Source organism: Tyto alba, unplaced genomic scaffold, assembly GCF_018691265.1.
Source record: "Tyto alba isolate M040663 unplaced genomic scaffold, T.alba_DEE_v4.0 Super-Scaffold_5, whole genome shotgun sequence".
NCBI lineage: Eukaryota > Metazoa > Chordata > Aves > Strigiformes > Tytonidae > Tyto > Tyto alba.
In genome coordinates this window covers 2,001,488-2,021,251 of record NW_024881326.1, presented here as the reverse complement: position 1 = coordinate 2,021,251, position 19,764 = coordinate 2,001,488, and the positions used below count along the sequence as shown (strand labels likewise).

General features: G+C 46.7%; 1 protein-coding gene across 10 annotated transcripts in view; it reads right to left on the bottom strand.

Annotated features, from left to right (window-relative positions):
• ARHGEF9 (Cdc42 guanine nucleotide exchange factor 9) overlaps positions 1–19,764 on the bottom strand; it is a 222,706-nt gene that overhangs the window by 44,755 nt on the left and 158,187 nt on the right. For all 10 annotated transcript variants that reach the window (XM_042807102.1, XM_032983449.2, XM_032983457.2 and 7 more), the window contains 3 exons: positions 10,244–10,435; positions 2,843–3,022; positions 270–502 (listed from right to left, as the gene is read on the bottom strand). In XM_042807102.1, coding sequence (XP_042663036.1) covers positions 270–502; positions 2,843–3,022; positions 10,244–10,435 — 605 coding nt within the window. The remainder of the gene's footprint in view (positions 1–269; positions 503–2,842; positions 3,023–10,243; positions 10,436–19,764) is intronic.

Here is a 19,764-nt window from a genome sequence, read left to right as displayed (position 1 = left end):
TTTTTTAGTGTAACTGGTAGCATCAGAAAGTACATCCAAGGGTAATTAGTTCACATGTCTGATTATAACAGAGATGACTTCGGCTCCATTGAGAATCAGCACTTTGAGAAGCTTTCTAACTGTCTGCTGAACCTTTGCCCTGCTTCAATTTATACAAGATGTCATGAAGAGAAGCGCTGGACAGAAAAAAACCCACCCCTGTATGTGTGCAGAGGCCGTGTAAAGAAGCAGTGAGCACAATCCTTCCATGTAACAAGAGATGGGCGTACCTGTGATCCTGCGCCGTGTACTTCAGTAGCTCTGCGAGCTGCAGGGGGTATTTGCAGATCTTCTGCACTGGCGTCAGAAGGAAACCATCTATGGCAATATCAATCATCTGCTGCAATAGACGACACGCTTCAAAGAAATGCTGGTACCTGCTATCTTTCATCAGCTTGGAAAGCTCCATGCATGCATCCAAATGATTGTTACAGTACTCCGAATAGATCCAGAAGCCATCTTGCTGTGAGAGGCAGGAGAAAAGGGATGCACACAGAGGGGGAGTACATGTCAGACAAGTGCTGTGAGCAACCACCCGACTTGCCAACAAGAACGCATTACAAGAAGAAAGAAGAGCCCAAGCAGGAGGAGGATGGACTAATCCCAAAGTACTTTTCCTGCTCGGAGGGGGAGCTGCATGGTCGCTCTGGGGAAGAGGGAGGCAGAGAGGGACCTGCACACCGACACATCGCCGAGGTCTCGGGAGGTACAGGGTGTGTTAAAAACCCCTGCGCAGCAGTGCGGGTGTTCTCGGTTTCAAACTGTGCGGTGAGGTTTTCATTATAAAAGGTAAAGGTAGAACCAAGCGGAGGTCTGGTCTTTGGCATCACAAGGAGACAACCCTGTTACTTCTGGAGCTCTTCTCCTGAATGATCATGAAACACCTGGCATGTGGTTAGGGACCGGGTGTATCTGAAATTCCTTTTACCCAACAGGGAACCCAAGGCACCCTGCTGGATTTCCTCAGGATCAGAGAGCCAGAAAACACCAAAGACTGGAAAAACAAACAAAGAAAAAAACCACTCACACAAGTGCCCACCCACTCTTTGCACTGGTTTAGTAAGTTATTCTGCGCCAATTTTGTTGGAATCTCCTTTTTCTGCCTTCGCTGACCACTGATGGGGCCATGGCAGTTCATCATCCTTAACTCAGGCTTGATTCATCTGGGCCATGTGGACAAGGCAGACAAAAGGTCAAAGATTACACTGGAAGGGAGGGACAGACACAAACTGACTGCCCAGTATGACATAAGACTGCAGCTGAGACAGCCCACATATAAGCCCAGATGTTGTAGCTCAACAGCCTGAGATGCTACATCAGGTTGTGGCCAACGCCTTGCAAACCACAGAAAGGAGAGGTTCTTTTTGTCAAAAATACACTTGACCAGCAATTCTTACTTCTCAGTCCCACAAGGGCCCAAATAACCTGTCTTTCTGGAAGTAGGGGAGCCCCGTTTCTCTCCCAAGAGCCAAGCACTGACGCTTCTCTCTTCCTGAAGCAGATGTAGAACAAGACACTTTGCAGATCCATATAACAGGATCTTAATGTCCTCATCCCTCAGTTTCCCGAAATGGCTAAACAGGGCTAATTTTCAGTCCCTATCTGATGGCAGATAAGTGTCAGATATTCCTCCGAATAATGCTAGTAATTCTTACTATTGTCACTGTAAATGAATTGACAGCACAGCCTCAAGACATGAAGTTTTAGCTACTGATTCTCACCAAGATTTTGTACATCTTTTTAGCACAGGGGTGGAATGCGATGCTGCTTTGGAAACAAGCAGTAGAGATTGCAGGCTCTGATAAAAATAAGCAACGTTAACGCCATCACGCAACTTCTCAAAAAGAAACCTGTTTTTCAATTAGAAGACCAATGATGCTTAAGAGGTGCTCTGAACCGTTTTAGGGGTGCCCTGCTGAAGTTTCACGAATGTCTATCAGAAATTTCTCTACTAAGTGAACTGTTGCCAGCTCAGCCCTGACAGGATCTGCATCCCAGGTTGGAGCACCTCATACGTAAGCTCTGATACAGCACTTCATTCTCCCTGAAGGAAAGCCTAGAACTGCAGGACCATAATTTTCTTGACATTTCCTGACATATTTACAACACTGGCCAATTTATCAGCTCCTGTAGTACATGGCTTATGTAACAGTACGACGGGCTAGGCAAAAGCCTCCAGGACTATATCATCAGCTAAAATGTCCTGTTCAGTGTGCACTTAGTGTGAGCAAGTATCTGCTGCCACCTCCCCACCCGGCCCAACAGCTCCGCAGGGGAAGGCAACTGAAGCTTTTTCATCCCTTGCAAACGCATCTCAGTGCCACAGCAAACAGCTCGGGCATTTGCTCTCCTCTACATCTTTTGCGTATCAACACAACTAAGGCCTCTTTTTACTTCTCTGTATTCTTACCTCTTCCATCCTTCTGGACATCCATGACCTGATTAGGATGGCCTGCAAGTGCATTTAAATAATATTGTGAAGAGCAAAATAAGGTGGGGAGTAGGTGGGGGACATCATACCTACATAATGTAAGGGTGGGTGTCAAAAGGTGTTGGGATTCAAATGTATTGGGCAGTTATCCAGCTATGTAGGCTTCACTTTGATTTATCCCTGCACCTGTATCTCATGAAGTAAACGGAAGGCCATGGAGTATTGTGTGATATGTAACTAGAACAGTACTGATGCACTGCACAGAAGTTATGCCGAGTGGTTCCTGCCTCCTGACTTTCTCTGCTATTCCTCTCACATCCCCCGCAAAAAACAACCCCAAAAGGCCCAAACAAAAATGCCAAATGAACTTACGTGTTCAAGGAAACATGGTCCAATTTCACTGAGATGGGGGTCCTCGTTGTTGTATTGTTTCTCTAAGTCCCGGACAAAACCCATCTGAAATCTGTAGATATCTTCAATGTTACCAAAGATGATCTTTAGCTGTTCATCACTGAACATATCCCTCCTCTTCCGGCACTGCTTTAAGTAACCCTGTAAGGAGTAAGGCAGAACAATCCATAAATTAACCCAAGCACTTCTACTAGGCTGCTCCCAGTTTTTTCTTGAGGATGGAGCAAGTAAAAACAAAATCAGACAATGGCTCTGAAAACAAAATCCACTTGTTACGACATGGCAGTCTCCACGAACTCCTGCCTATGGGTAAGCATGCAATATGCAAAACATGCCTTGAAATGCTGCAAGTTCTTTTTCGATAGGCACCATCCCATTTGCAACTGCTGTTCCCACTGCAATCCACAGCAGACCCCCAGCACTACTCTTGCTCAGGGCACACCAGACCCAGCATGTCCAGGGCTTCACAATCAGTGTCAGGAGATGCTGGAGACAGCGTCAGTACGGTGCGTTGGAAGGACAGTGCTGGCTTGTGCCTCTATGTCCTTCAGCATTTTGCATGAATCAGTTTTGCAAAGGAGAGGTACCCCCCAGAGATCTCAACCAGCACTGCCTGAAACAGTTCCTACCTGTGCTGCAGAGAACTGCAAAATTTGGCTGATAGCTCCAAAGAGGTGTGCTACAGTATTGTATGTCTGTTCCTTCAAAAATCACTGCCCTGCCATACCCAATATCCTGGGGTAGCTCCTACACGCATTGCTGTTTCCATCTCCTCTTCAGCGGCACAGGGCGTTACAGGGAAAGCTGTGAAGGGCTGTTTGATCATCTGCCCACTCTGGTTTCTCCTTCTAGCCACGGTAATCAGGACAAGGAAGCTGATAATCGTGCTGAGAAATACTCTATTAGTGTGGTTGCATGCCCTTGGTCTGGGAAGAAGGTATGGAGGGTGTAACCATCCTAATTGTTTCAGCACCGAGTGAAATGCTGAAGGAAAACTCTTCGTGTTGCCTGACTTGTGAGGCAACACGGTTTATCCCCTCTCATTATTCATCTTCCTGAGTCCTAGACAAAAGTGGGGGGCTGTTGTCCTGTGAGTGTCATGGGGGGGGAACCCCAAAGGCAGCGCCGTAGGCTGGGAGCCACAGCCCGAGCAGCCCGAGCTGCTGATCAATGCCATCTAGAGGAAAGCAGCAATATTTTAGTTTTGTTTTCTATACCCTCCATACCATCGGGGCAAATATGCTATTCCAAACAGTGTGAAACGAGGGAGAATTTTTCTGCTGTTTTCTCAACTATCGTCTTTCATTGCTTTTCTTCCCTTTTTAAGTGGGACCAGAGAAAAAGGCTTTGTAGCCTTCTCTGTACAAACATCAGGCTCCCTTACTGAGTCCACAGACATTAAAGTCAAATGAAGAAAGAGAGAGGAAGAACTAGGATGCTGAGACTTTAAGAAAATTGTCCAAAATCACAGAATACATCTGCAGTAGATTTGGAAACAATTCAGATCTCCTGCCTCTCAGTCCAGTGAAATAATAAAAAGATCCTCCTTGCTTATTCTGCATCCGCCCACGATACCCATCGGTACTGAGCCTGAGCTTAGCTGGACATTGTACAAACGCAAATCAGTAGGCAGGCACTGCTCTGAAGATCTCCTGACCTAAAAAGACTGAGTGGATCAATATTCTGGTGAAAAGCATAACACACCACGTTCTGTCTGCCTCCCTGTTTTGCTGACCTTGCCTTCTCCGTGACCTCGCCATCCTGGTTGCAGCGGAATCGTGAGGACTTCTTCAAACACGCTTGCCAGAAGCACGCGTGGTCCAGGGGACGAGGTGACACAGGGAGGCTCTGGATGCCTGGGCTGAATTTTGGGATCTGCCACCGACCTGCGTGACACTGAGCAAATCACTTCATCCCCCCCTGTGCTTCACCAGCCCGGACGATTTAGACTAGAAACTTTGCAAGGCCAAATATCAGATGCTACGCTGGCCTGGTCTGGCCTGCGGCCTCTTGACTGAACAGAAGTCACACGGGGGTCATCACGAGATGACTTTGCCTGTCTTTATTATATAGGAAGAGAAAAAAATGAAGGGAAAAAAACGCCAACAGCTCCAGTTGAATGGCTATATTTGGGAACTCTGGATGCTTAGTCACACAGACGAACCGCCAGCTGGTGACACGCAGCTGCTGGTCCACAATGCAAACCATCGGAACGCTATAATAAACTGTCCTTCAGCCTCACCATGTGGTTCCTGGGAGGGAGAGCTTCAAACAGATGACTGATAAATGCAACTTTGGCCAACCTGGCAAAGAACCAACTTCGGCAATGTCCAGCTTAGCTAGAAGGATGCTGTTACCCTGAATTTGATGTTTTTTTTTTCAGCTGGGAAGCTTGGGTTATGGAATACCTTCTGCACTTACTAAATCTAGGTCTCTCTTCTTCCAGGAGCTCCTTGATGACTCATTTCCCTGGGTTTCCCTCTCTCGTTTTTCAAGGCCAGGAGGAATGGGAGCAGGCCGATTCCCACATTGCAGGGCAAATAAAAATTCAAACTAGCGAGGAGCAACGCAGAATGTCTTTCCATGCTGCTTTTCTAGTTTACCTGCTTATCTCAGAACGGCTTCTTTTTTTTTTTTTTTTTTTTTTTTTTTTTTTAATTAAAAAAAAGAAAAAAAAAAAAAGTGCATTTGCCCATGAGGTCAGGCCCTTTCTGACACCGGCTTCGGTGCCAGCAGCGCTGAATGACTGCCGCAAGCCGTTTGTGTTCAGACCTTTGCCCTGCTGCAGGCTGCCGGCGAGCCAGCCTCCCCACTCGCACGTTGTTCTGTGAAATCAGGCACTGGATGATTTATGTGAACATCTTTCGGCCCTGGGGTTGCTATTGGCTGCAACGACCGTCTTGAATAGTGCCCCCGTCCTCCCTGTGCTGCTTCATCACTTTGCCTGAGTCACGCGTTTCAGAGAAGCTGAAGCAGCACATTTCTGTACAGGCACCTATAAAACCACAGGGAAAAGAAAAGAACGTACGGAGTTGCTGAGCCTTATTCTCTATCCAGCTTGTGCATTTGGATGGTTGGTTTCCAGCACAAGCCAGCAAAGGGGAGACTGTAGATTTATACAGAACATGCAGCAAGAGCCAGCTAGAAGGCCGCTGCATAGTTTTTCCAGTAAATTTACTTCTGTTACATAAAACAATGTCATCTTCCTTCTGTTCATCCCATCAGGTTTGCTCAGAAAAGGGATAGCTGACTGATAAGCAGATGTTGGAGAGTGTTTTGCTCAATGAATACCTAAAAATAGCTGTCAAACTGTCTCTCTTTAAAGTGCTTTTCCATGTAGTCCCTGAAGTATAGGCCAAAGTTGGAAAGTATTTGGAGGAAGTTACATGCTAAGTTTCCTCCACCCCGGAGTTGGTTTAGAGACAGTCAGGAGAGGTGGCCAAACCACCCAGCCGCCTTCTTGTCCGGCTGAGAGCAAGGTGAAGGACAGAATGAGGAGATGATAGCCATGGCAGGCTATAACTTCAAAGGCAGTTGTGATGGTATTCCAGTTTCCTTCTGCTTCTGAGCCAGTCAGGGAGCTGTCTATGCTGTCCTGCCAACCATCCCACAAATTTGGACCAGCACCCTTTGGGCTATAAAAATATCATTCTCTAGAGCAGTGCTGATAGAGCCTTGTGCTGATATGCACGTACCAAGAATAAGCACAAAAACTGAGTTGAGACTGAGTTGGAAAGGCAAACTAGAGCCACGTCTGGTGCCGGGCAGGCAGGACTCTGAAGCACTTATTTAAATACCAGTCTACAGCAAGTACTGAATGTCAGGCACTATGATTGCGCTGGGGCCCACCAAAAGATATAAAGTCCTGCAGGAACACAAGCCTGTTCCTCAACAGGGCAAGAAGCAGCCAGCTCCAAAACAGAAAAATGAGGTGTGCACAAGCAGGCTGTGAAAGACAGCTACAAACTGCACATTGGGGAATCCATAGATACAGTATATACATCCCCACTGATCTAAAGAGCTCTCTGCAGAGGTGGCCTCCAGTCTGGTATCCACGGATGAGAAACTGGTCACACAAAGGGGCCAGCAGCTCCTCAGATGTGGGTCTCTGAAGGAGGGTCACATTGCTGCCAAGAAGGTTTTATGCTGCTTCGCTCTGAGGCAGCACAAAAAAGTGGTTTTTCTCCATCTCCAAAAATGAGTCAGGCATTAATGCCACCCAGACCACGTGAAAACTTGTCCCATCAGCTCTGCACAACAGGCTCAGCTTGACACACTAAGATGCAATGAGGATGCTTTCCATGCGGCATTCAGAGCTGTCCTGGCACCAAAGTAGAGCTTAGGTGGAATCTAGTCAACGTTATTAAAAAATAAATTCAAAGTGAAATTACTTGGAAAAGAGGAAAACGCAGCACTGAAAGTTGGCAGGCCTTTCTAACCTCCCACCCCCAAAATTACTCATAATACGGAGGTTTCCTTTGATCTCCCAGTTGCCTCCCTGTTCCCATCCAAGCTCTGTCACTTCTCCCTCTAACACCTCCTTAAATTTAGCCCTGTCTTCCTCATCCATATGCTGGTCCAAATCCTGCTCATTTCTCAAAAGCACAGCACCCTGCTCTTCGTAGCCCTCCTGCGCCTTGTTCTTCCACCTGCGCTCCCCACCAGAGCCTGCAGCTCAAACCACCTCCCCGGCCCGCGGCTCCCATCGAGGCGCCTGCCCTGACCGAGCTCTGCCAGCGGCACCGGTGCCGCGGCACGGACAGACCCTGTGCCCTCCTGCATCCTCCCCGGATCAGATCCCAGGAGCAGGGGGACACCTTTTCAAGCCTGGAGATGGCCGCGCAGGGACGTGATGCTTTGCAGGACAGTGAGTGAGCAGCTCTGCCTGCCAGTAGGGCTGGCTATTGCAACCCCCTATAAAAGCCCTGCTTTCGATAGCTTATTGTTTTTCTAAGCTCTAGCCGTTAAGCCTGAAATTCCTATTGCTGGATATTTCCTTAAGGCTAAAGTATTTTTAATTTCTTTTCCCCTTTCTGATATTTCAGAGTAATGATCCATCCGCTCCTCATAATGCAATCCAGGGAAAACTCCACATTTTGCCCCTAATAAAAATCTTCACAAAACTTCCACCAAGCAGCAGTCACTCCTCCAGACTCCAAGCCAGGGCACAGCAGCAGCGGCTGTCAGGGCAGGGTGGCTTTGCTGTGACAGGGAATTCCCCTCCAAGCCAGCTGCCTCACGCAGGTCTTGGCTTACGCCGGTAATTCTCATTCTGGTGCTGGCTAGCTTGTGAGCTCCTGACTTGGCAGGACTAGTGCCATGGGTATTGCAAATAATAACATGGTGTATAATAATATAGTAGCAGGTAGCGGAAATATATCCTGAAGCAGAAAAGAGCAATTGAAGGGCTCTTAATCACCCAGCAGGGGCTACAGTCCTCCGATAACAACCACACACCTTAAGGTACCTCACTGGTATTAGGATTTGTTATTCATTATAGTTGAGCAACAAGACTGTAACTGCACACTTCTAAACTCAGTCCTAAATCAGGCTGAACCTTTGCTACACAACTAGAACCCCTCGTTCACCCCCTCCGATACCTCATATTGCTGGTTTTTGTCCTGACACCTTGAAATAAAGAGCAAAGGGAAGAGGGGAATTTGCCATGGTCACCAGCGCTTCTGCATCTCATCAGCGGTTGTCTGGTACCTACTCGTTCTTCCGCATAAATAACGCCTCTGTACAGACCCATCCAGTAGCACCAGGAGGAGCTCAAGCCCGCCCGTGTCTCCCCAGCCCCAGCCCCTCTCCTCTCACGCACAACCAGAAGCAGTCACGCCACGCTATGCCGAAATGCCTGGGACGACAGAGCTGTCTCGGAGCCTTCTCGAGGCAAACGGATTGCTCTGATTAAACTGAGCACCATGAGGCTCTCTCCAGCAAGGGACAGCCCATCATTTTGCAGATGAGAATGCCCATTTCAGTCCTCCTCCTCCTCCTTCTTTAAGAAAGGCAGCTGAATCATTTCCTGGTGCTCTACCTGGAGCTAAGATTTATCCCCTCGATACCATTTTGCATCACACAAAGCAAAGAAAGAGCCTTAGAGATCTCTTGCACATCTGGGACATATCATTAGGTGCTGTAAATCAATGTTACCCCACAGATGTCACTGAAGCTATAACTATCTGTACCTCCTGAGAATCAGATTTGGCAAAAGCAGGGTGACATGGCTGGGAAAGGCAAGATAAGGTTTATTTAGTCTTTCAACCGAAAAGTGCAAATGCAGGAAAAGAAACAATATGCGGAAAAGTTCCTGCAGTTCTTCCCTTCTTCAATGCAAAGCCCTCTGACTGAAATAGCACAGTGAAATTAAGCTCATTTGTTTCCAGATTGAAATCCCAAGACTCTTCCATATTTGAAAAGCGTCATAGATGCTTTTTGGATGGCTGCTTTGCCTTGTCAATAGAAAAGCAGCAAGTATGAAGGGAGGAAGACATCCTTCTAAGCAGAATTCTCAAGGGCCTTCACCACATTGACTCTGCAAAGACTGGGCACAGGCTTCCTAAATCCTAAACGTTCAGAGGGATGAAGCTGAAAGCCATGGGCTTTCATTTTAGTGCTAACAAACTTCTGCCTCTTAGTGATAAATCTATGCTCTACACGTAATGCCCAAACACTCTCTGGCGCAGCCTTTCGCTCCCCTTCGTAAACACCCAGCACCACATGCACTGCACTTTGGGCTTAGCTCACGGCACTCATTCTGCACACTGCAGGACTGTAAGGGGTTGTAGGGGTTAGCTATAAGGTAATGAAGAACCACACTGAGGGTGCACGGGGTCAGTCACCAAAGTTCATTTGCTTGCTGGTTCCCTTACACTGGATTCATGTAATGTACTTCATTTCCCATGGTGAAAACGTTTCGCTCTCAATCTCATCATAAGAAAAGGCAAATGGGGGCCAGCCCGAGACAGGGGAAGTTGTGAACCCAACATGAAAGACACAGACGAAATGGGTAACTGATTGGTTTAATTACAACCTAATTTCCTCAATCACAAGCTCAAAAGTAGATGGCATTGGGTTTTAATTAAGAGGACTGCTTGAAGGATCTCAACCTCATCATTTTTTAGTCAGAGAGGTATGGGAAAAAAAGGTCAGAAAATGGTAGTCTTAGTTAATTATCAGATCAAGCAGAAAATTCTCAGAAGTATCGATACTTATTGACAGCTGCTGCTCCTCTACCAGACACAGCACTCACACACTGCATCTTTTTCCCCCATCACCCAAGGACAACCCCGGTCCTCAGCTCTTCACACCCCATCCCATGTCCTGCTGCAGTACCCCAGCGTCACAACCCCCCTGTACCTCGCAGATGTCCTTGAGGTGCTTGATGTAGTGGCGCTCTGTGCTCATGATTTCATTGATGACATTGGCTCTCATCTGGTCTCGGTTCTGAACGGTCCTGCCGAGACAGAGGCAGTCGGCGCTTGGATCCAAATGGCCATTCTGCACATCGCTGGTTCCCTCCTCCACTCCATCTTCTTGGTTTACCCACAGCTGCGAGGAGAAGAGGGGAGAGCAAGAGGCTTACTCATAAAAGCATCGGGAAGCCAACGAGCAAAAGCAGGATGGGTCTTGGGTTGTATGACCCTGGGAGATACTGGATCGACTCCCTCACAGCAACGGTGACGCTCTTGCCAGCGATGCACCGTGGTGTCTGCAACAGCTTACGGCCCGGACAGGCCGATTTTATACTGGTGCAACCAGCTCCAAATGGTTCCTTGCACACTGCCAAGTTCCTCTTGTAAGCAAAGGGATTTCAAGTGTTGACAGTTTTGATCCGAAATATAAAATAATCATGTGAAAGGGTAACGGGACTGTTGGATGCTGTCAAGTGCTCTGATCCAAGATGTATGTTACAAAAAAAAAAAAAAACAAACAAACAAACAAACAAAAAAAAACATATATAAAACAGACCAGCCTAAAGAAAACGGCAGTTACTAGTGTAAAGCACCGCCTGTCCCAGTTCCCACACACCACCAATTGGGGTCTGTCCAAACAGCAAGAAACCTCTGGGAGGAGGGATAATAAACCCTTTACAGGTGACTGATTTAAAATCAAGATAGGTCTGGTTTAGAAATCTGAAGGAATATGAACATCAGCTCAGGCTAACCAGGTTGTGGCACTGAGTTTTCTGTAAACTTCCCAGGCCAGGATTTGTGAATGAGCATTGATTTCCATTTCACAGCAGCTTTCCACATCATTTCACATGAAGAGCCTTTCTCACTCAGGCAAACGCCCTTTCTCAGCGTCCTGAGATTGCGATCCCTAAACCGTGCTGAGATCAGATGAGCTGAATAAGTCCCCTAAAACCGGGGGGGGGCTGAGGGCAGCTTTGGACGGGGTGTCAAGCATCCCTGGGCACTGAATACTCTACATTGGAAGAAATTGCAAAAAGCAGTGAAAAAGGATCGCGGCACTTTCAGCACACTGAATTTTCTTTCCATCATCAAATAATAAAAAACATACATTGAACCTGTAAACTAAAAGCTAACGCTGCCTCCTAGCCTGTGTGCCTTTAAACAAGGCTGTGCTCTGCACACAACATATGGATCAAGTGCCTCCTTTTGTTACCTTTTCCCCCAAATGAAACCTGCTTAAAATAACCCTGATCCACTCAAATTGGGCTCAGCTAGTTTGTAAACAAACATTAAATAAAGCTTAAAACCGGCAGAAATACCGCTATCTTACACAGATCACTTAAATTGTTATGTAAATGAAGCAACTTTTCTCCTCAGCACTTAAAGCCCCAAATACTGGACACTTTCAGACATAAAAATACATCTACCTATAAAAAGTGAAACTGTCCACACAGAGTGGCATATGGAAATCAAACGGCATCATTAACCTGATATTTCAGTCTTTGTTTCGGTGTTAATAGTTTTTAATACTTTCCCCTTATTCAGCTTAAATTCCGTTTTAAACAGATTGTAAAGGGCTGTGTTCCTGTAAATTAGTAAAGCAGAAAAGCCTAAACCTGCCCATGCTCCTTCCCTGCTTTCCTAATATCATGTTTTGCTAAACCACTTCTTACAGCTCCCACGTTTTGTCATCCTACAGTGAGTTATAAAGGCCAAGAAGCCGAGATGTTTGAAGAAAACCCATCTTTTCTCTAGCAGAATGTTAATGATGCCGTAAACTTTGGGGATAAAAAAAAAAAACAAGCCCAAAGCAATAAAAAGCCAGGCTTTTTGCCTTGCTCAGGTCTGTGCCCTGTGTCGGGGAGCTACCGGGGACTTTACCCGAGGGGGTGTAGGCATCAAAAAAACCCAGCGCGGGCCGTTTGCCTGACCGAGCGAGCGGCAGAGCCGGGATGGATCCGGGCGTCCTGCCTGCGCTGCCCACGCCATCTCCTGCGTGTCCCCCACCCTGCGGTGCTGCCAAAGGGCACGTCACTGACCCCAGCCAGGCCGGGCTACGCCGAGCTGGGACAGAGGGAACCCCCCTGGGAGATGCAGCACGTCCGGGAGCAGCACTGCGTGCCTTTCCCCAGCTCCTTCCCACAGGATGGGGTTTTCCATCACGGCATCTGCTGCAAAGATGGGTTAGGTCATATCGTCTCCCACTTGCGGGACTGCACGTGGATCTCTGAAGGGCTTCTTGGTAGGATTTCCATCGGCACGGGGAGGCCGGGTTGAGCCCTGGCTGACTGTGAGGGAAGGCAGTGAGCTAGTGATCGAATAGCACCCAAAGACAGGGGGATCCAGCATGCAAAACCTCTCCTGGCACCCCGAAACGAATTTCAGAAGAACGTGGCTTGTTCAGAACAACCACCTAAAAGCCAGTTAGAAAACATGCCTCTTTCCAGCAAACCCCACTCTGCCTTGGAAGAGCTTTCAGGAATACTGAGATTGAGCAACGGTTCAGTGTTTCATGCTGAAAAGTAAATGTCCAAGGGCTGCTTCTGAGTAACTGCCATGCTGGCGTAAGGCTGCCGCAGCGACCTCGGGGGCCAACTTACATCAGTGATGCTGATTTTAGTGGGGGCTCTGCTGTGAAAACCTGGGGGCCGTCCTCAGAGGAGGAAATGGGCTAGACCTGGGAAGGACAGAATTGCACAGGGAGCCCTTTGAGGGATATATCCTCGTGATAGTTTTACTGGTATTCCAAACCAAATGTATGTTGATAATCACGCAGGACCAATGTAGGTATTAAACCCTGTTGGCTGAAGTTTAAAATAACTTCCCGCCCTACCTTCTTGCTACTATGAAAAGGTATTTTGCAGCTCTCCCAAACCCAACCGGAACAGCTTGTTACCAAGTTTTATGACACTCCTGCCAGTTTGGCAACAGAGGATATTTTTAAAGCTCTACCTCCTGGAGTCAAGTGATCACGAGAAAAATTTCAATTTTCATTTAAAAAATAAAGCAGGAAAGATCTAATCATAATGGGGGTGGGGAGGGAGGGGAAAGCTTGAAAGCATGAATCCTAATGGCTTTGAAACTCTAAGGCAAACAGCAAGCTTGCAAACTTTCATGATTTCTGAAAACCTCAGAATTTCGTCTGCCTTTTGTGCACCGTAGGAACACTCCCTGCTTCCACATCGGGGAATCTCAGGAGTCCTGCTTTCTTCCTTAATGAAATTTTTGCTCCTTCCTGCTAGGATTCATGTTCCCACAAGGAAAAAATTACAGTTCTAGTCTAGATGACTTCTGCTTTAGATTAAAACCAAATGCAACAATTTTATTGGTAACAGAGGAAGCCAAATGTGCCTTCCACCCTGGGCTCTCCAGCCTCAGCTGCTGAAAGGATTAATCCCACTGCGCTGTTCAAACAGTCCTGCTTTCTGTCTTAACCTCTAAAGTTCTCTAACTCAAGCAGAGATCATTCTTCCAGGGGATCATTTGAAGTTTGGACCATGACTCACAAAAGATGAGGTACACCGGCAGCTCTGCTGCTGACCTTGGGCCAACCACCTAAACTGGTGGAGGCTTTCCCCATCTATAAATGGGGGTAATCTACCTTACCAATGCCACTTTTCATGAATATTTTTGAGGCTGGCAGACTTTACGTTGAAGCTCACGCATACTGTTAAACATGGACTTAAATGCATCACTGTGAGCTTGCCACACTCTTGTACCCATCCACGAGCAACAATTTGGCTAGACAGACCTTTGGTCTGACACAGTACGCCTGGCTTTGCAACTTCATCTCCCACATCCTCTTGTTCCTGTGCTGAGAAGAAGCTGGGCTGAGTTGGGGCAAGGGCAGGCTGCACTTGAAAGTATTAATTGTGTCCTCTGACCCAACACCACCACCCCAAGCCAGATCCTCTCTGCTTCACTGACCTGCTCACTCAAACCACGATGGTGTGCTGCAGGAGACAGTAAGGTGGAAGAGGCAAACTGGGGGTGACTGTTTTTTTCCCAGTGACTTATTAAATGTCATATTCAGTTGATTTAGTCAATGCTGCAGAGGTTCCTATTCTAGCCCAGCCCCCAATCACCTGTAAGTAGGTTGTTTGCTATTCTTTAGATGCATGCAACTCTCCCAGATCCGCTCTCTCGCCTGAAATGCTTGACCTCTGTTGCTGTGGATAACAGCTGAGGTACCACGGATGGAAAAAGGAATCTCTCTTCCCCAGCTTTTCCAACGTACACTGGACGCAAATGCACAGATGGACCTCCCTCCCAGGGCAAATATTTCATTTTTTTTTATAAAAGAAACTTCAAAACTCTAGCTTTCTCCCAGTTTCACCTTGCCTTCCCTGCTCAGGATGGGTGGCTGCCACCCCTGCGAATCTCCTGGGGGACTCTCCACAGGGCAGAGATGGGATTTCAGTTCCCTGGCAGCTTGTCAGCTCTGCCGCTCGCTTGGATTTCAAGAAGCCTCTCTTGGCTCCTGTCCTGTCCTCCTCAGCAATTAGGGGCTGTGGCTTGGCACAGATGTGGGTTTAGCATCCCAGACTAGATTACTGCATCCCGTGCCACCTTTTTTTTTTTTTTTTTTTTTTTTAAGAATAAATAATAATGGCTGTTCAGCAATCAGTAACAACCATACAATAATAAATCAGCCTTCAGTGCCTTTTTAAACACCGCTGCAATGCAAAAAATCATGGGTTCTGAAATAATATAGCACTGTGTGGGTCTCCTCCACACCATTAAAAAGGTCCAGCATGCCAAACAATGAAGCTTGCCCTGAGAACCATTTCAAACGCTTTGTATTAAGAATTAATTAAAAGAAACCGACAAAAACTACAGAGAGAAAAAAATTCACGTTGCATAATACGAGTCCTAAGTGATGTTTCATATTGAAAGGCCACCCTACATGTGGAGAAGAACAGGCTTATCATGAGGCTCACAGTCCTATTTCAAAATTCAACCCTAATTAGGAAGTCATGACCAGCTCCTGCATAACGTAATAATTTGCAGAGGCAGATAAAAGTAAAATAGTCAAATAAAAAAGCCCCTTTTGCCTAAGGACCCAGTTCCAGAAGCCAGAGAGAGCTGATCATTTCATTGTGCTAGTTAATATTATATGTGATTTATATAAAATCTGTAGAAATGTGATTTATCAATTTGAAGCTATACCCAAATGGTGCATAAAATCACCAGATGGCACCGCTCCAACATTAGCTGACCTGTAATTATTATCTATTTAGACTGCTGAATGCATACACTGTATATAGAGGACATTTTACTTGAATAGGCACTGAGGGCTCATAGTCTCATAATAATCAGAAAGCATGATAAAACAAACATTTTACCAGCCATCTGGATTATTAATCTCCTCCTATTGGATATTCACAAGGACAAAACTAGCAGATAATGTGCCATCCTAGATTCTAGCTCACAATTAAATAATGTGGCAGATTAATGACACAGGCAGATCCTTCCAGAGAGCTGTCGCCATTCCACTGAATCTCTGCTCACCAGTGACTTTATAACAAATACCAGGGTGAGCAGCCCAACCTCCACCAAAGCCAGGTACCAAATAGTGGCATTACAGTGTCATTAGCCCTACAACAACTGCAAGGGAGTGTAGGAGACTCCGAGAGCCCTACAGAAATAAGCTGCAGCTCCGAGCCTCGGGGCTGTTTTACCCACCTAGCCACGCCACCCCGCTCAGCCGAGCTGCTCCGGGAGCCGCAGGGTTTGGCCCCTCTCCCTTCTTCCCGAAGCTGGTGGTCAGGCTGGTGCTCTGCCCTTGTTTGCAGCCACACACACTGTATGCTATGCACGCTCTGTTGGACTCTATACTGGATTAAAAAGATCACTTGCTTATTTGCAATCAAGTAGGGCTCGTGGTGCAGAGCTTTGCATAAGTAAAACATCATCAGTCTCCGCGTGTCACTCCAGTGATCCGGGCACAGCCTCTCTCTGCCCTCAGGAGGAAGCACAGGCTGTCCTGGGCTCTGCAAACGCCCAAGGGCAGATCCTTCTCCCTTCCCTGCTTTCAGAGAGGGGGTGAGGACCCAGCAGGCTGCAGGCATAGGGGAAGTGTGAGACTGCTTCTGGGCAAACAGCATCCCAACCACACAGATCATCTTCTCCCTGCATCCTCTTCCAGGATGAGGAATAGGACATTTGGCAGTAGAAGGAAAGGCAGCTGGAACAAGTTGGTTTTCCCTCCTGTGGTCCCACCACTATTTTCTCCCGCAGCCCGAATTTTCCCCTGGGTAATCTGGCTTCAGTCACACTGTACTTCACTTCCCTCCAGTTCACGGGCTCTTTCCTTCACACCTTCTCTTTCCCTCTTGCAACTATCCAGACTTCAGCAAACCCACTTCCAGCTCTTCCTCTCCCCTTAAACTCTCCATTCCCAGCTTCAGAAGTTCCCTTTACCCAAGGTGAGAAATACCCTTCACTTGTTTCTGTAACAGGAGAAAAGAGGGGACTCTACAGGGACAGCTTCACACTCTGTATCCATGAAAGGTGAACAAAAATGGATCCAAAGAACTTGCCCGGTGCTTATTCCCTCTGTTTCTTGCAGTCTAAATGCACAGACTCCCACGGGCTGAAGCTCTACCACGTAGCACAAGTTGCTTGGATGCTGCCATAAACTGGATGTGCTACACTATATCTACCAAAATACTGTGAGCTGGGGACCAGCCCTCCCCAGTTCCTAAAAACCAAAAGCCCCCACTGTGTGATGCTACACGTGATGCACAACAGGGAAGAGTGAAAGCTCAGCTGCTCCAGCAGCTCGTTGCAGAAACCTGGCCAGGCTGAGGAAGCCACTGCTTCATTCAGGAGAAGGAAGGATCTTTCTTCACCACCAGTTTGGCAGAGGACGGGGAAGGGGCTGCAAAGATCTGTGCCTAGTTTGCCTGATTCAACGAATGGCCTCAAAACACTGGTTTTGTACCTGCAAGCCAGCCTGTATGGATAGGGAAGGGCCCAAGTGCCGGCTTTTCAACCTTTGGGGATCTGAGGGACGCTGAGCCGAGTGGCATAAGTTGTCACGATAACGGCAGCGGCGATTAGCGCAGGCAGCGTTTGGATGCTAAAACACTGCTTGACTTTAAAAAAAAAAAAAAAAAAAAACAACACAAAATTTGTCTGCAGTGAGTCCTGTCGCTGAGGAATGCTGCTCGCGCTGTGTGCGATACCTCTACCAGAAGCTATTTTTATGCTGGATTTGCCACGGGAGAATAAAATCTCCTTTACAAGTCACTGACTGCAGCAGACACTGCAGCACATACCGTTTTGTTTGTCCAACAGGTGAATGCTACTTCAGCATCATCCTCTTTTCTCTGGAAAATCTCACCTTGATGCCACTGATGCCAAGTAAATGCTAATGCAATGACTGCAGCAGATGGAAAAGCAGGTGAGTGATGTGCTCTTGTATCAAGATCCCCACACACACAATGAGATCTTAAAGGTGAGAAAAGGTAGACAGGGCAGCAAGATGTGGCTGGCTCTTGGAACTACGCCTGCAATACAAAGCAGTCACAACTCCTGTGAATAAAAGCTAAACCCACCTACCCAATAAAGTGTACGAGCTGATAGGCACTAAGAGAAGACTCTGGGTTTAGAGACTCCTTCTAAGCAGTGCTTTAAAAGCTTCCACCAATTTATCCAGCACTTCTCCTTTAGCAGCAGAAAATAAAGTGGGTCAAAGGCAGCTTTTCAGCAGGAAAATCACTCTAAAATTACAACACTTGGGGAAACCTAGGCAATGATGAGAGAGAACAAGGAGCATTGCTGCACTGATCCACCCCTGCTTTTTCCCCCTACACAAGAGGTACAGACCACAAAGAATTTATACACCAACTTTGCCTAAGCCTTTGTAGGACCATTACCCTCTATTTCTGCACAACTCCTCAACAGTCACCAGGCACTGCAAAAAAAATTGTAGTAAAACCTCCTCAACCCCAGATTTACCATTTAGCTTAGCTTAGTAAATATGAGGAAGGAAGAGTCACCGCTGTTGAGGTGAGAAGAAATGTATTCTGGAAACTCAGTCTGCCTCTTGGTATCCAAAAAGATTAAGGAGACCTTTATAACAAAATAAATCCCCTTCTCTGACCACGATGGGTGCACTCTGCCATGTCTCTATGGAAAGATTTCACAGCACTAAACATCCATAAGCTTTCATTTCTTTATTTCTTTTTCAGTGGAAATAAGTCAGAGCCCAAACACGATGCCATTTGATTTCCTGTGTTTGGAGCACTTGAATCTCACCCGGGCCATTTTGGAGACTTGATGTTGTGCTCTGCAATCAAAATTTTATTTTGAGACTTACTGTATTTTCTAAAGGAGACCTTAAGGTACAACAATTGATCCATTTGCAGTACTGGACTATTATTCTGTGCTGTAAATTCCTCCCTACAAACACTAAGCCTGTTTTCCTGAGGGGATGTGGACACTGGATGTGATGGTATGCAAAAGCTCATTTGTATCACATCATGTAATACTGCCCAAGGCTATGCCATCCACAAAGGAGAGAAGAGCAACAAATATAGCATCACCACTACAAGAATATGAAATCCTGTTTAAAATTCCTGCTGATACTTTGCAATTGTACCTCCCACCCCCGCAGACCCCTAAAAGTTGACAGGACAGTCAAAGGCACTGTGCAGCTAATCACAAGATTGATGGCTGCACCCTTTGGCTGTCCAGCATGCTCGCTTGATAACATGTGCTAAAATACAACACAGACACCTTCAGCTGTCCTGAACCCAGCTCATTATTCAGCCTTAAATCTAGTTCTGGAGTTCTCATCCGCCTCTCTAATGACTTAGGGGGTTTCTTAACTTTCTCCCCGAGTGCAGCAGCTTCCTGCAGGAAACCATTCACCATTCCTTACTATCTCCAAATTTTACTACTTCCTATGTCGTGCTTTTTCTCGTCCCCAAAAAGCATCGCTTTATCACCCAGTTTCTCCTTGAAAGTTCCTGTGCTCCCAGAACTCTATGGTTTCCCTCTCTCCCCCTTTCTTCTAGCCAAGTCTCAAGCTACTAAAAGGATAACTGCAGGTGTTATGCACAGAGACAACAATTCCTGTACGTGCAGGCAATTCAAGTGTGATCTTTGTTTGCAACCCCCCCAGCTCTGAGAGTAAAAGAGGCCAAGGGAATCAGCAGGTTACTGTTTTCCTCTGCACTTGAAAATGTGAATTTTTCCTGCTATGAGATTTTGTGAGTGCCAAATGCTTTGCCAAAGATTTTCATATGATCTGGCTGGAGAGCAAGAAGCGTCAGACGTCTCATTGCAAACTAGGTTTCCAGCCCAGTTTTGTCCTCAGAAGTGATCCAAATGACTTCTAGAGGAATCTGACTCTGTAGTGATCTGCTGCTGCACTCCCTGTCAGTACCTACAAGAGACCTGCAGTCTAAAATACCCTGAAATGAATCTTAGTCTCATACCTGCCTGGTCTGTCCT